Source organism: Arachis hypogaea, chromosome 8 (assembly GCF_003086295.3).
Source record: "Arachis hypogaea cultivar Tifrunner chromosome 8, arahy.Tifrunner.gnm2.J5K5, whole genome shotgun sequence".
Taxonomy (NCBI): domain Eukaryota; kingdom Viridiplantae; phylum Streptophyta; class Magnoliopsida; order Fabales; family Fabaceae; genus Arachis; species Arachis hypogaea.
The window spans coordinates 7,505,546-7,520,562 of record NC_092043.1 but is presented as its reverse complement, the minus strand read 5'-3'; the positions used below and the strand labels follow the sequence as shown (position 1 = coordinate 7,520,562).

General features: G+C 36.7%; 2 protein-coding genes and 1 pseudogene across 2 annotated transcripts; 1 reads left to right on the top strand and 2 right to left on the bottom strand.

Moving 5' to 3' along the window:
* Nucleotides 1-373: 373 nt before the first annotated feature.
* LOC112705905 (pentatricopeptide repeat-containing protein At3g49240, mitochondrial) lies at nucleotides 374-2,904 on the top strand. The gene has a single exon (XM_025756919.3). It carries the CDS (start codon nucleotides 634-636, stop codon nucleotides 2,539-2,541), a length of 1,908 nt encoding a protein of 635 aa, XP_025612704.1. The 5' UTR covers nucleotides 374-633; the 3' UTR covers nucleotides 2,542-2,904.
* Nucleotides 2,905-4,228: 1,324 nt separating this feature from the next.
* LOC112705904 (E3 ubiquitin-protein ligase SINAT5) lies at nucleotides 4,229-6,745 on the bottom strand. The gene is made up of 3 exons (XM_025756918.3): nucleotides 6,071-6,745; nucleotides 5,039-5,425; nucleotides 4,229-4,843 (listed from the first exon to the last, which is right to left on the bottom strand). Exons 1-3 carry the CDS (start codon nucleotides 6,290-6,292, stop codon nucleotides 4,481-4,483), a joined length of 972 nt encoding a protein of 323 aa, XP_025612703.1. The 5' UTR covers nucleotides 6,293-6,745; the 3' UTR covers nucleotides 4,229-4,480.
* Nucleotides 6,746-8,894: 2,149 nt separating this feature from the next.
* Nucleotides 8,895-15,017, bottom strand: LOC112705903 (uncharacterized; annotated as a pseudogene).

The window sequence follows — 15,017 nt, the reverse complement described above, 5'->3', positions numbered from 1 at the left end:
TTTTTTATGAATTTCAAAGTCATCGGGTACCCAATTATCCGAACTGAATCGATCCGTTCTTAATTGGTTTGGTTTGGTTCGGGTACATATACAAAAAAAAAAACGCAAATCCGAACCAAAACGAACCAATTATATTTTGATCGATTCGGTTCTAATTTTACTATAAAGCCGAACCAAACCGACCCATACTCACTCCTACATTGCAGAATATTTAAATAATACATATAATTTTATATGTATAAACATTCAATAGTATATGGACTGTAAAAATAATCAATTTTTGAGAAAAATTATCTAATTTTTCACACTCGTTATTAAAAAATTAGCTAAATATATAAATATAGTTAAATAGACTAGTAAGCAAATTATTGGAATAATTCAAGTTTGTTATGTAGTTCTGATTTGAAAGTATAATCTCCTTTCTTTTTGTCTTTTAGTTGTATGGGTTAACATTGTTTTTTGGGGTTACAAGAATGGAATTGCTAGAATCAAAACTGATTATTGTAAGATATTGGGCCTTCACAGCCCAACAAAAAAGGTTATCCGAAATCTTGGAAATCCTCACACTCCATCCTCTAAACCCCTCTCTGAACCCTATCTATGTTCTGAAACCCTCCGATCAGCATTGCAACAATGGCTCTCTCAAAGGCCACGTTTTTTACCCACCTTAGAGCCGCCGTGATACAGCACAAGCACCGCCGTCCTCCATCCTCCACGGTATCCCTCCGCCTTCTCTCATTCTCCTCTCCAGAAGAAGCCGCCGCCGAGCGCCGCCGACGCAAGCGCCAGCTCCGCATAGAGCCCCCTCTCTCCGCCCTCAACCGTTCCCAACAGCAACAACAACAACAAACTCAGAAATCGCAATCCCCTCCGTACTACCTGAACCCTAACAATCCCAAACTACCCGAACACGTGTCAGCACTAAACGGCAACCGTCTCAACCTTCATAACAAAATCTTAACCCTAATTCGCGAGAACGATCTCGACGAGGCGGCGCTCTACACGCGCCACTCCATTTATTCCAACTGCCGCCCAACGATTTTCACCATCAACGCCGTTCTCACCGCCCTCCTCCGCCAGTCACGCTACTCCGACCTCCTCTCTCTCCACCGCTTTATCACCCAGGCCGGCGTCGTTCCAAACATCATCACGCACAACCTTGTCTTCCAGACCTACCTTGATTGCCGGAAGCCTGATACTGCATTGGAGCATTACAAGCAGTTCCTCAATGATGCACCGATGAACCCTTCCCCAACGACGTACCGGATTCTGATCAAGGGTTTGGTGGATAATGGGAAGCTTGAGCGTGCCTTGGAGATCAAGGAAGAAATGGATTCTAAGGGTCTTGCAACTGATCCTCTCGTTTATCACTATTTGATGCTTGGTCATGCTAGGAATTCGGATTCGGATGGCGTGATTAAGTTGTATGAGGATTTGAAGGAGAAATTGGGCGGGGTTGTTGAGGACGGTGTCGTGTTTGGGTGCTTGATGAAAGGGTATTTCTTGAAGGGGATGGAGAAGGAGGCCATGGAGAGTTTTGTGGAGGCTGTTGGGGAAGGTTCTAAGAAGAAGATGAGTGCTATCGCTTTTAATTCTGTGCTGGATGCCTTGAACAAGAATGGGAAGTTCGACGAGGCATTGAAGCTGTTTGATAGGATGAGGAGCGAACACAATCCACCATGGAGGCTGGCTGTGAATTTGGGGAGCTTTAATGTGATGGTGGATGGGTATTGTGCTCAAGGAAGGTTTAAGGAGGCCATTGAAGTTTTTGGGAAGATGGGGGAGTATAGGTGCAGCCCCGATACACTGTCGTATAACAATTTGATTGAGCAGTTGTGTAACAATGGGATGCTTGTGGAAGCTGAGGAGGTTTATGGGGAAATGGAGGGGAAGGGAGTGAACCCTGATGAGTTCACTTATGGCTTGTTGATGGATACCTGCTTCAAAGAGAGTAGGCCTGATGATGCTGCTGGGTACTTTAGGAAGATGGTGGATTCAGGGCTCAGGCCTAACTTGGCCGTTTACAATAGGTTGGTTGATGGCTTGGTGAAAATCGGGAAGATCGACGAGGCAAAGTCTTTCTTTGACTTAATGGTGAAGAAGCTCAAGATGGATGTTGCTAGCTATCAGTTCATTATGAAGGTGCTAAGTGATGAGGGAAGGTTGGATGAGGTGCTTCAGATTGTTGATACGTTGTTGGACGACAATGGGGTTGATTTCGACGAGGAGTTTCAGGAGTTTGTTAAGGGGTTGTTGAGGAAGGAAGGCAGAGAAGAGGAGTTAACGAAACTGATGGAGGAGAAGGAGCGGCAGAAAGCCGAAGCAAAGGCTAAGGAGATTGAAGCAGCTGAGGCTGCAAAAAGAAGTGCTAGAGCTGCAGTTGCTTCATTGCTTCCTTCCAAGTTGTTTGGGAATAAGGATGCTGATTCAGAGGCTAAAGAGAGCAATGATGCAAATGCTTCTGAGCCAGAGTTGGCAGAGAGAATAACTGAAACTGAGGGTTCAGTTGATGGAGAGACTAAAAATGAGGTAACCGCTTGAAGTTGCAACTTCATTAATCTTGATATGCTTAGATCAGGAAATGTAATGCATGTGTTTCTTCTTTATCAAAAATAGTTTTGAATCATAAACTTATGTTACCAAATTTTCGGTTGTAATTAAATTGTTGGGGAAAGGATTATGCAGTTATTGAGTTGATCAATTTCACATTGAAACTTCCTTTTCCTTTTCCCCTCTATAGTGCTGCAGCTACAAGATTATGGCTTTTGGATTGTGACTTATTTTATGCCTAGAAATGAGAGTAATGTTTCTCTAGAAATTATACTGAACTTTCTTAAATTGTAAGTGAAGCAACATTGATTTTGTTATTTACAAATAAAGACTAGACAACAGGGTTAGAAGAAAGATGAAGCAACTTTAGTTACCACGCAATTGTGCAGTTAAAGTGAATACTATAGTACCTCCAAAGCTACTAGTGCTAAAAGCAAATAATTTCGTACGCAAGGTAGCTTTTGTTTTTGGAGACAGGACACAGCACATTCTTAAAAAGTGTTTGGAAGCAAAGATATGGACACTGAACATATTGTCTCTGGGACAGTTTTTTATACTTTTGTGTTCACTCTTTTATAAAGGACAATGATGGACATGTGATTTGGAAGAGGGACACGGATTGTTTGTATGAATTTTTTTTCTTTTTTGTCCATGGTGCTATTTTTTATTATTCCAGTGTTACCCCTTCTTATTTTTCCTATTTTGCGATGTTCTCAGAAAGTACTTTTTTTACTCCATGCTCTTTTTCTATCTCTACGTTCTTTTTCTTTCTCTTTTTTTCTCAGATACTCTCTCTTTTTTATAAAAATTTTTATTGGACTGGATAATTTCTTTTTTCTTATCATTCTTATTTCAACATTATTTTAACCTTATATTATATTATTTGATTTGTAATAAAAATAATAACAAAAATAATTAATCTGGAGACTTTTAAAAGATAAATATTATAAAGGTAAAATTGATATTTTAAAATGCTAAAAAATAATTTATAAATTGTAATTGATTTTATATAATTTAAAGAAAAATTAATTTTTTGAAAAGAAAAATAAAATTTTAGATAAAAAAATTAATTTTCTAAATAAAAATAGATTTTTATGTACAAAAATTAATTTTTTTCCATTTAAAAATGGATTCTTTTTTTAAAACTGATTTTGTATTTAAAATTAATTTGGCTTATTAACCTAAATAAAATTTTTTATTAATCAAACTCAGATTTTTTTGTTAATATTAACCATATGTATTCCTACATATTAATAATAAATTTAAAAAAATAATTATATTTATAAATTTTATTTTAATATAAATACTATTATATAATTTTGTATTAAAATTTTTGACTGCTTCAAATATTTTTTTCAAGTTCTCACTGTCTGTACTCTTACGTACTCTCATTATTTATTAAAACATAATACTGGATATTACATTAGTGTCCTATCCATCGTATCCAAACACGATGCACAAAACATAATTTTTAATGTCTCTGTTCTATTGTCTTTGTCTCAGTGTCCTGTTCTGTCGTATTGTTTTTGTCTCAGTGTCCTGTTCTGTCGTGTCTCTACAAACAAACGCTACCCAAGTGAACAAAGATTTATAATTTTATATATAGTATTATTACTGGTGGCAGTTAAAGTAACACGATATAGTTGGCGGCAAGTGGGAGCAAAGTTAACATCAGATGTGAGGCCAATTATGATGACATCCAATCTCCATTGTAAAATTCTGATCAAGAATCAAGCAATTTTTAAAGTTAAAAAAAGCTCTTGTTCATTACAAAGCTTAGTAAAAGTTATAAAAAAATAAAAAAAAAGGCTTGAAAGCAACTTTAGTGCCTTAAGTAACCTATTACAGATGATAAAAGTTGGTATAAATACAGAGTTTTCAGAAGAGTGTCCGAAACACAAAAGGGACAGAATACTCTTCAAGTAACATGTCAGCTACAAAGATTTGGTATGCAAACTCCACCATCTGGATTCTGTTGTTCCTTCCATATTCTTCCAGTGACTCTGAGCTTCAGCTCCTTCCTATCCCCACCAGAGAAAAATAGGGCCATGTTTCGTTGAATAATGAGGCCATCATGACTATCCCTAACTTTCCGGTGGCTATCCCGAACACTTCTAGGCATACCCTCCCAGATGAGTTTCCTGCCATTGGCCCCAACCTCTAGGCTATAGCTATAGTTCCGAGCCTCATTCTCATCACCCATAAAACGAAGGAATGCCATGTACACAGGAGCCATCCCAAGCTGGAAAGCTTCAAAGTGGAGGCAGAAGTACTGACCAAAACAATGAAATACCTATCACAAAAAATATTGACAAACAGAAAAATCAGAGACAGTGAGGACTGGGGAATATATGCTAGATTACACTACATTTGCAAACCAGAAAATGAATCAACATTAATTTGTACCTATACATCGCAATTCAACATTAAAAAGGGAAAACAAAAGGAAATTGTGTTAACAGCAACGTATATTATCTGATATACTTACTGTGAGCATCCAGGTTGCATTCTCTACTTCCCTGGGATTTGATTTCACATATCTGTGGTTGAATGTGCATCCTGTGTGCATGTCCACCTTATGATCGTCCCTCAAATGAGCAACGAGGAAGGGAATATCCCCAACAACAGAACACTCTGATCCAGCATAAGGACAACTGTATGGCCTAAAATTGCATACAGTCTCATGCTTAAGCTTGCTGTAGTATGGAAATATTTCTGGACATCCAAGGGAATAGTACTTGCATGGTAACTCAAGTGATTCAGCCACCTTCTCCAAGGCTAGGCACCTGATATCTCCAAGCTCTTGTCTACAAGTGGGGCACCGGTTGTGTACCCTTGTTTTACATGTGGAACACAGCGTGTGCCCATTGTGGCACTGCAAATCAATCAACTTGTTACAACGTTTATGCCCCATTTTGGCAAATACATACAAGTTTTGCACCTTGAATAAAAACAATATCAACTTTTGCACACATCAAATGAGGTATAGCCAACGTTTTAAAGACAAGAACAAATTTTGGCAAAGTAAGACAATACATGTAGACATGATATTTACATGGCATGTGTTCTGAACATATTACAGGTGTCCTGCAAATTGAACCAAATTTTGGTAACTTGCTAAAACCAAATACATGACTCAATTCTTCAAATGCATAAAACAAAATAAAAACAAAAATTTCACAATATAAGAAATTCCCTATCACAAATTGCAAGTATTGCCGTAATTACACAATCATCATTCAAGAGTCGCACCAATTCCGAATCTCCAATCAAAACAGACACAAGCAAAGGTTTTACAATTATAACCCCTTCCATCATGTAAGGAAAATCCAAACTCCAAAATCAAATCCGAGGTATTTTGCTCTCCCTCACCAATCCCCCATCGAATCTGATTATGCAAATGGGATCAATCTAACCCCAGAAACAAAACTTACAAACAGAACTCATATGATACAATGCAAAATAAGATTTAAGAGAACATACAAAAAAAAAAAAAACCTAAATTGGCAAAAGGACAAACCTGATGAATTGGGGGGTACATTGAATTTGTACATACAGGGCATTCCAGCAACTCATGGACGCTGGTTGCAGGAGTTATGGCATTGGGACCCACAGAATTGTTGTTATTGGCTCCTCCATTGCGTGGTTTTGTGGAAGGAAACTCAGAATGATGGTGAGGGTGGATCTCATCCTCGTCCATGCCATCCGAGGATGACACACACTCGATGCTTTCCAAGTCCATCACAACCCACCAAAACCCTCCACCTCTGAAGAAGGAACCAAAATAAAAGAGAAAGAAAAAAGAAAAAAGGAGAAATACCCAGTAATCAAAATCGGATTTTTAAGCCAAATTAATTACCTGGGTATTCCCCTTTTTTTGGTTTCAACCTTCTATCCCCTCAATTCTCTCTCTCTTTTGTTTTTTTCTTTTGCTTTCCTGGAAAATTTTACCAGGGAAAAAAAGAAAGAAGAGAAGGAGAACAGAGAAGAAAGATGATGGGAATGGAGAGAGATAAATGTGTGACAAACCAAACAACTCCTTTCCGAGGAAGAACAGGTTCTTTTCTTCCGGGTCTATCTCTTTCTCTCTCTATGGAGGTTCAAGTTTTGGGTCGTGTGTGCAGAGAGAGACAGGGAAACGAGAACCGTTAAATTTCAGAAATTAGATAATGCAGGTATTAATCCAACGGTAACTAAGTTTAGTCTGATGCGTAATTTCTAATTTGTTTATCCTAAAAAATAATTAATATAAATATTTCAATATTAATTCTTTTGAGGGGGAAGCTTTTATCTTTATTTTTTTCTAAAAAAGGGAAAAATCTTTAATTCTAAGACTCTATCCATGGTCCATACATATTTTTTTATATTAAATCCATAAATAATCAAGGTAATAAAATTTAAATAGTTATCAACTATACTCATAACTCATGGCACTAATTTTAATTTTAATTATTTGCTCAAAACAATACGATCTATGTTATTGAGGAAACAAAATGAGATAAAAGTTTAATGCAGTAAAAAATTTTCGGATAAAGTATATTTTTTGTCCCTAAAGTTTGATAAAAGTTTTAAAAATATCTCTAAGTTTTATTTTGTTTCAATTTTATCTCAACAAATTTCGATTTACATCAAATATACTCCTGACGGCTAATTTTTCAAAAAATTTAAAATCGATTCAACAATTTCATAAGAACAACTCTCAACACAAACAAATAAAGCATAATTTTCATGTATTATTATTAGATTGGTTTTAAATTTTTTAAAAATATAACCATCGAAAATATATTTGATGCAAATCATAAATTTTTTGGACAAAATTAAAACAAAATAAAACTTAAAAATATTTTAAAAATTTTGCCAAATTTTAGAAACAAAAAATATTCTCTACCCAAAATTTTAAAAATTATCAAATCATATCAGGTGATTATTTACTATCATATGGCAATTACTTGAAAGTTTATTAAATTAAAATGTAAGATCAGCATTACATTTTGTATTAATAGTGTATGAATTTTAATCTAAACCTAATTACTTGAATTTGATACTCTCTCCCCGTTTTATTTTGCTTTTGTTAGAAGCAAGGTTTTTTCACTTAAGTTTTTATTGGAAGCAATGATCATTATTTTAGTGGTCTACTTTTGTGCATTCTTAATAATCTCCGCCAAGTAAACAAATAGTACTTAGTATGACTCTGAAAAAAATTCAAAATTTTAAACCCAATCTAAATCAGATCATTTAAAAACAATCAATATTAAATAAAAAAATTCCAAATCAAATAATTCATTTCTCTTTTTTTTCCATCCTGTTGTTTCTGTTGTCTGCATTTATTGTCTCCACGGCAGCCGGCACTGGAGCAGGCAGCTGGCACCGCGTCGTTCCTCCGCTTCTTCTGCCCTTGCTGCCGCCTCCTGTGCCTCTTTGGATCGTCGCCGCGCCGCTGCTTTGTTCTGCCGTCTACTGTTCCGCCGTCCACCTTTTCTCGCTGTGACCCAGCTCTGTTCTTCTTCTCTGAAAGCTCGCTTCGCGGTGCAGACTCTAGTGCTCTGATATTTCTCGTCTTCTGAACTTCCAATCCAAACATGTTAGTTGAATTACATAATACAACAGTTATATTATAACACTTGCCTTTAATAGAACTCCTGTTTTATTTATGTACAGAGATTAGGCAGCTTAGGCCACATTTTTTATTGTTAAAAGATCTTTATAGTTTTTAGTTCATATAAGTGCAAAACCAAAAGAAATGCATTATTAACAAATAATTATCAAACCAAAGACCTCTTTATTCAAGTTAAAAAGCAGTCGCTCACCTTGTACGATGTCCATGAATAAAATCACCATACTCTAAAACAGAAATCTTTGCATCTTTAAATGCGAAAACCAAAATGCTAAACACAGCCATGGATTCAGCATTACCATGTAACCTGAATCACACGTACAAACCAAAACACCAAATCATTAGTGAATCCAACAGATTAAAGTAACATATCCCTTTGTTCCAATAAGGTATATCAATAGAGACTAGCTAACCCACAATGTGCTGATTACTAGAAAAAACAAAATGCCAAGGTTACAAGCTAAATTCATGAACATAATATTTCATATGAATTTCCCCTATAACAATTATTTTCCTTTGGTTGCAAGTTGCATTAGAACAAATTAACTCTAATTGTATCTATATCTCTCTTTATTTAGGGTCAGAATAGGTCAATTCATAACCTAGGATTATATACGAAGCAGCAAAATAATAATACCAACAACAAATAGGAGATCGATTCATAACCTTAACCTATGCCACATGACAACACAGTGAATAAATATATAGAATAGTTAAAGGGGAGAAAAAGTTATATCAAGGCCCTGTATATATAATGTTGTATAAATAAACATATAGAATAGTTATTGGGGAGAAAATTGAAACATTAAGGGTATCTTAATCAAATTAAACGTGACAGTACCTAATTAACACATTGGGGACATACGCTATAAATAACATAAGATAACAGACAAAGAAAGCGAGTCATGTTTGTTGCAACATCAACTACCACAGATCACTTATCGATATTCTCAGTAAGTCAACATACTTCCTTGAAGTAGATTCATAGCAGAGTTGCAGCATCATAGCTTCTCAGTCAACCTGATCATGAATGAATTTACAGTGGAAGAATCAAGAAGAATCCATGATGAGTCAAACAACTCATGGAAGAACTCTGCTCCAATCTCCTCAGCAGCGTTTCTAAACGCAATCCCAAATGCATTCCCCTGAGTTCCGATCAGGCGAGGCTTCCCATAAACGCCTACAATCAAAATCCTATTGGGTTCTTGAGACGAGCAAGCACAAAGCAAAGGTTTCATCCTTGCCCTCTTCTCTCTCAAAGCATCCATAAGGAAATAACAGAATTTAGTCAAAGCCTGCGGATAACCAAGCAACTTGGTGTCAGTCGAATCCTCAAGCTTCACCCACCGAACTTCCTCCCACTTCTTATGCACCCATTCTTCGCAATCGCAGTGCTACCTTGCCTTAGAATAGCTCTCTGAATCCTAATTGCGTGTTGCATCCCGGCCTTGAGCTTATCAAGATTGCTTAAAAGACAATGCATCGTAAGCCACCCCGAATTGCTTGGATGCACAAGAAACATCTGATTTCAAAAACGATTCAAGAAGGGCAGTCACTCAATACACCACATCCACGGCAGACACCCTTGAGCTATACCCATGTATCCTCAAGAAACCCCTATAATAGAAATCAGTGAGTCCATACTCTGGCAAAAACCGCTCAATTCATGTTTAATCTTCTTCTTTACCTCCATACTCATGTACTGGAACTTCTGCTGGAAATCCACGAGCGCAAACCCCATCCTAGCTAGCAGAAGGTTCAGCTTCTTGACCCCATTATCGCTCCAAGTCTTCAACTTGGTTGCAATGTAAGATGAGCACAACATTGAATCAAGCAAGCTCCACTCCTTCAACAACGTAAGCCTAAGCTCATCCTCACAAGCAATCTTGCACGAATGTGGCGCCCGTATCCTAGTCCCATCCTTGAGAGTAACTGATGTAACCACATCCAAGTTGCCAGCACATCTAATTCAGTCCTCTAGCTCTGCCACACCGTCACGGTAACTCTCATCACTCAACCTCTCATGAACAAACTGGTCAGTAAGAGACACACAAGACAACCACAACACTTCATTGGTGTTCTTACGTAGTGAATCAGCCAGTTCATACATCAAACACCCGGAAGGCTTCCCGTGAAAAGTCCCCAACTTATAATACTTCTTAACCTGGTTCTTAAAAAGCTGAACCGGATCAGAATCCGAAACCCTTCTCCTCTTTCTCCTAGACCCCTGTTCATCTTCATCATTGTCGCTATTTTCGCTATCTTCCTCATCCAATTCATCCGAATCCTCTTCGGATTCTTCCACTTCATTGCCTTCCCTGCACATGTAGCTCGCATTGGCCAACTCAGCAAGGGTAATATCAAAACTGTAAACAAGATCCGCTATCTTCTCATCCTCATTAGTAAACAAAACAACTACCGATTCATTTTCTTGGCTGATATTGTTGAGATGGATGCGACGGTGGCTATCAACAACAAAGACACGGGCAGAGGGTGGCAAATTGAGAGTCTTCTGTAGGTCCCTGTGGCAGCCCCAGTTGATTAAGAGCATTGCGACATAGTCACCAGTTTCGGCGGCAGAGGCAAGCGTGGGGCCGGCATAATTATGGATCTCGTTGAAGGAAGAGACCGGATAGCAGGCGTATTGAAGGCCGTCGGACTCGAGGATGTGGAAGATGATCTTGAGGGTGCAAAGTGAGTCAACATCGGAGGTTGAAGGGAAGATGAGGAGTGGCGTGGAGGGCGACTTGGATGCTGACTCCCGCAGCTTGTTATAGAAGGAAACGGCCGTTTGCTCTCTCACCATAATAATAACAACCTACAATCTCATCACATTATAATTAAAGAACGAAAGAAATATAATTTAAAATAAAGGCAGATGTACCAAGTACCAACACAATATATAGAACTGTATTATATACATATTTTTGTAAACAGTACTATTTACAGTGAGCTTTTTGTTATCAACCATCAATGATTATAAAATATTTATCTAACCACAAAAAGATAAATGAAAAGGTTAAACTCAGTGGCCAGCTACTTTTCATTATTTTCCACATTAAGAACCAATAAGATGAGGGATCCATGGATAACACCTACACCAAATGATATTAATCTTGGATGTTGCTTATCCCAGATATAATCACCTCAAAATCATCAAGATTCAGAGCAAACAAGCACAAAGATGTAGGATAAACCCTTAAGTGCAACAGATTACAGAGAGGGAGAGAGTATCAAACCTGAAGTGAAGTGAAAGTTGAGGAGGAGGAGGAGGAGGGGCAACTGGGGCTGCAGCGGCGATGCTGTTGACGGCAGACGGCGACTTCTTTTGAGCTGACGCGCTGGGGAGACACAACGGCAAGGCAGAGCGCAGAACAGTGGACGAGGTGGGCGAATGCGACAGCAATAGCTACAATCTGTTTGTTGCCGGGTAAAGTTCCAAGAGATTAGACCAAATGCACCAATATTCTATCTAGTAAGTTGATTTACCTATCATATAAAAAGAATATAAAATTTGAAAGAAAGCAATTATAATAACAATCATATAATTATTAGCTTCTTTTTTGACACTCATTTGTAATTGAAATTTGTTTCATATTACGAAATTCAATTTAACAGTGAATCAATCATTAAAAGATGGATAATGAAAATGTCTTATTTGGAGCATTGAACTGAAATATTTAAAGGCAAAAAAATAATGAATGGTCCCACACTCCCCACAAGGAAAAATAGTAATGAACGGACAAAACAACGCATTCTAATTGCTATAATAAAATAAAAATGAACAATCTTAAACTATAAATAGATTTTGCCTCAAGCTATATGATTCATTTAGTCTACTAAGTGCATTTCAGAAAACTAAACTTAACACCTTAAATAAAATTTAAAAAAAAAAAAACAGAGAGGAGTGACAAAGTACTGGGAAGGTTAGTACAATTTTGGTGAACAATTTGTGTGCTGTTTTGAAATTCCAACATGCATGTACAAGTTACTTCTTCAATTTAGAAGCATCAGTAAGAACATTCCATTTTTTCCTTTATTAAGTCTCACATTTAAATAAATATTGTTACTTTTTTCACACGGTTATTTATTTAAAAAATCCATAACTATTCAATAAAGTTTCCTCCACAGTTATACAGCATCAATCAAGAGTCAAGACCTACACTACTCAAAGATTCATTATTGACCCCTTAAAAAATAACATTAAAACACACCTCTTTAATTTAAGCTTAACTCAAACCTCAATCCAGATAACACCATAACATTTAAGTGTGACTTTGAAATGTTCTTTAAGTGCTGCCAATGCCATCAATTAATTCAAATAAAGGAAATTCATTAAAGATATTCCTAATTGCAAGCATCAGAGGGTAATGAACTAATGATATCATACCTCAAGAAGAGACCCTCCAGTCAAAACTGTTGCACCTTCACTCTTGGTAGTTGAAATAAACGTGAGAACTTTATGATACTGAAACAACCATACAATTCAAAATTTAGATTTTTGCTAAATGCTTCAATCATTTATATAGATTTTCAAGTTACAAAACAACAAAGAAATCTGATCCAAGCAATTAAAGATATAGCCAACCAAGTTACAGGACAGATTTGGCATAATATTTCTTACTTGAAAACTCTAAGTGGATTTTATCCTCATTGATTAATAGTTATGTATACATACTGTTTTAATTTATTTAATAAACTAAAAGAATGGTCAATCATCCATTCATAGGAGACGGGTATTGAATAATATATATTCTATGCTTAGCAATTGTTTCTCTTCTAGTGACATGTAAATAGATAGAGAACTATTATGTATATTCTGATTTATCTGCCCCCTCTCTATCTCTCTCTGATCTCTTTTCTTTTATAATAATATATAGCAGAAAGCAAAGCCTTGCAGCTTGTATTATGGCATATCAATAGATAAAAATGAGACAGCATAAAACATGCAGGGTGAAACCAGCAGCCATGTCTGTGTATGTGAATCAATGACTGATATAACACATATTTCTATAGACCACAGCTAGATAAAGCTTAGCTCGTTCAATAAATCAATATAATTCCTTCATTATGAAACACTAATACACAACGCTTAATTTGTCAAAGACCATTATGAAATCTTATACCTCCTTTTCTTTACAGTTTGCCAAAATTTGTCTACAGTAGTAGACACGGCCGAGAACAAGGGAAAATGCATGGAAAAATCTATCACTTTCACCGTTGCTACAATAATAGTTGGAATAAACACTGAATTTTAACATGCATATTTGACAAATTAGTTTCATGCGACCAATCTGTTTCAAAAAGACTTAAATAATAAAAATCTAGACTAAAATTGTTAAAAAGAATTAAAGACTAATCTATTTTTGGTGGTGCTAAATGCAGAGGTGGAGAATGCAGGGTTTTAATGGTGTGGCAGAACCTATAACCTTAAAAATCAGAAACAATCAAGGTTGTGAGAACCGAACCGGTCGAGTGATTAGTTCAATGGTCCAACAAAAGTCAAACCGTAGTTGAAACGGTTTAATTATATATAAAATACAATTATTAAAAGTTCAATATATAATTTCAAAATGCATAATGTTTCATCTTCAAAATAAAAAATTTCTAATTAGTTTCGAATCAACAAGCCAACAACTAAGAAATTAACTCAGGATCAGAACAGTAGTACAAAATTAACTAAGAAAGTTAAGAACAATCAACAATAATTGGAGCAGAACAAAAACAACAATCAACAATCAACCCCTGGTTTTGTCCAATAGTTACATATAGTGATACAAATGCATGTATTTTGAAAAACTCTCTTCATTGTTCCAGTAACAGAAAAGCTTAAGGAAGCTAGAGTCTAGAACTGAACAACTATATCTGAGGTTTGAGGTGTTAAACAACCCAATCAAAAGAGTGAGTTCGGAAATGAAAACACTTCTATTCTATCACTAGCATAACTATCTTCATCAAGGCACACTCACATTCAATTAAATAAAACATATCTCCTGCTACAGCCTACAGGACCTGTAGATTTAATAAACAAAAGATATATCATGTATGCATTGTGGCAATTCAGAAATGGAATAAACATTTAGAAGGATAATATATTAATATTAGCCTCAACTAATATGAAAGAGCAAAAGCTAACTTCCAACACCTAATATTCCATGATAGTTGTTTACAAAGTCAAAATGATGGAGCCTTAAAATGAAAGATGTGTTGTGCTTCAGAAAAAAAAAAAAGGAATACAAATAAAATTTCATCTCGGTGAATCACAAGTTCAACAAAGTTAAGCAACAATCTCAAATTCTCAATCGTTGTGTATCAGTCGAGTATCAAGAAAAGTTCAACAGAATCATTCAAACCATTATTTCAGAAAATCAGCAACTCAGAACAAGACAGAGAGCGAGAGAGAGCTCGAAGAGGGACGTTGAGCTCGGACAAAGACAGGGAGAGAGAGAGAGCGCTCGAAGAGACGACGACCGACCAACCTTTGGCGAAGGCGACGCCACGAGCTCACGCAAACCTTCCTGCGACGACGAGGAGAGGAGAACGATGAGAAGCGGGCCGAGCAGAGCTTCCACACGCGAAGCGGCACCCATGGTCTGTCCCCGCCGGCGGCGACAGCACCCTCTACCGGAGGAGAAGAGTTCGGCGATGACTTTGAAGATGGATGGTGGCTGCAGGTTGCGTTCGAACTTCGAAGGAGGTTCGGGGACTAGGGTTCTTCAATCTTCATTCTTCATTCTTCAGAGTTGAGAGAGAAAGAGAGAACTACGCCGTTTTGAGGGTATACTACCGAACCAGTAACCCTCAAAAACATAAAAATTAGATTACCTTGAAAAGCATGGTCTTTCACTCTTTC

What these genes read in the sequence shown, in the direction of transcription:
- LOC112705905 (XM_025756919.3), top strand. Translation starts at nt 634, where the DNA reads ATGGCTCTCTCAAAGGCCACGTTTTTTACCCACCTTAGAGCCGCCGTG.
- LOC112705904 (XM_025756918.3), bottom strand. Translation starts at nt 6,292, where the DNA reads ATGGACTTGGAAAGCATCGAGTGTGTGTCATCCTCGGATGGCATGGAC. An exon ending in TGTACCCCCCAATTCATCAG is followed by an intron (nt 5,426 to 6,070) that starts GTTTGTCCTTTT and finishes ATTGATTTGCAG; the next exon opens with TGCCACAATGGGCACACGCT. An exon ending in ATGCAACCTGGATGCTCACA is followed by an intron (nt 4,844 to 5,038) that starts GTAAGTATATCA and finishes TTTTTGTGATAG; the next exon opens with GTATTTCATTGTTTTGGTCA.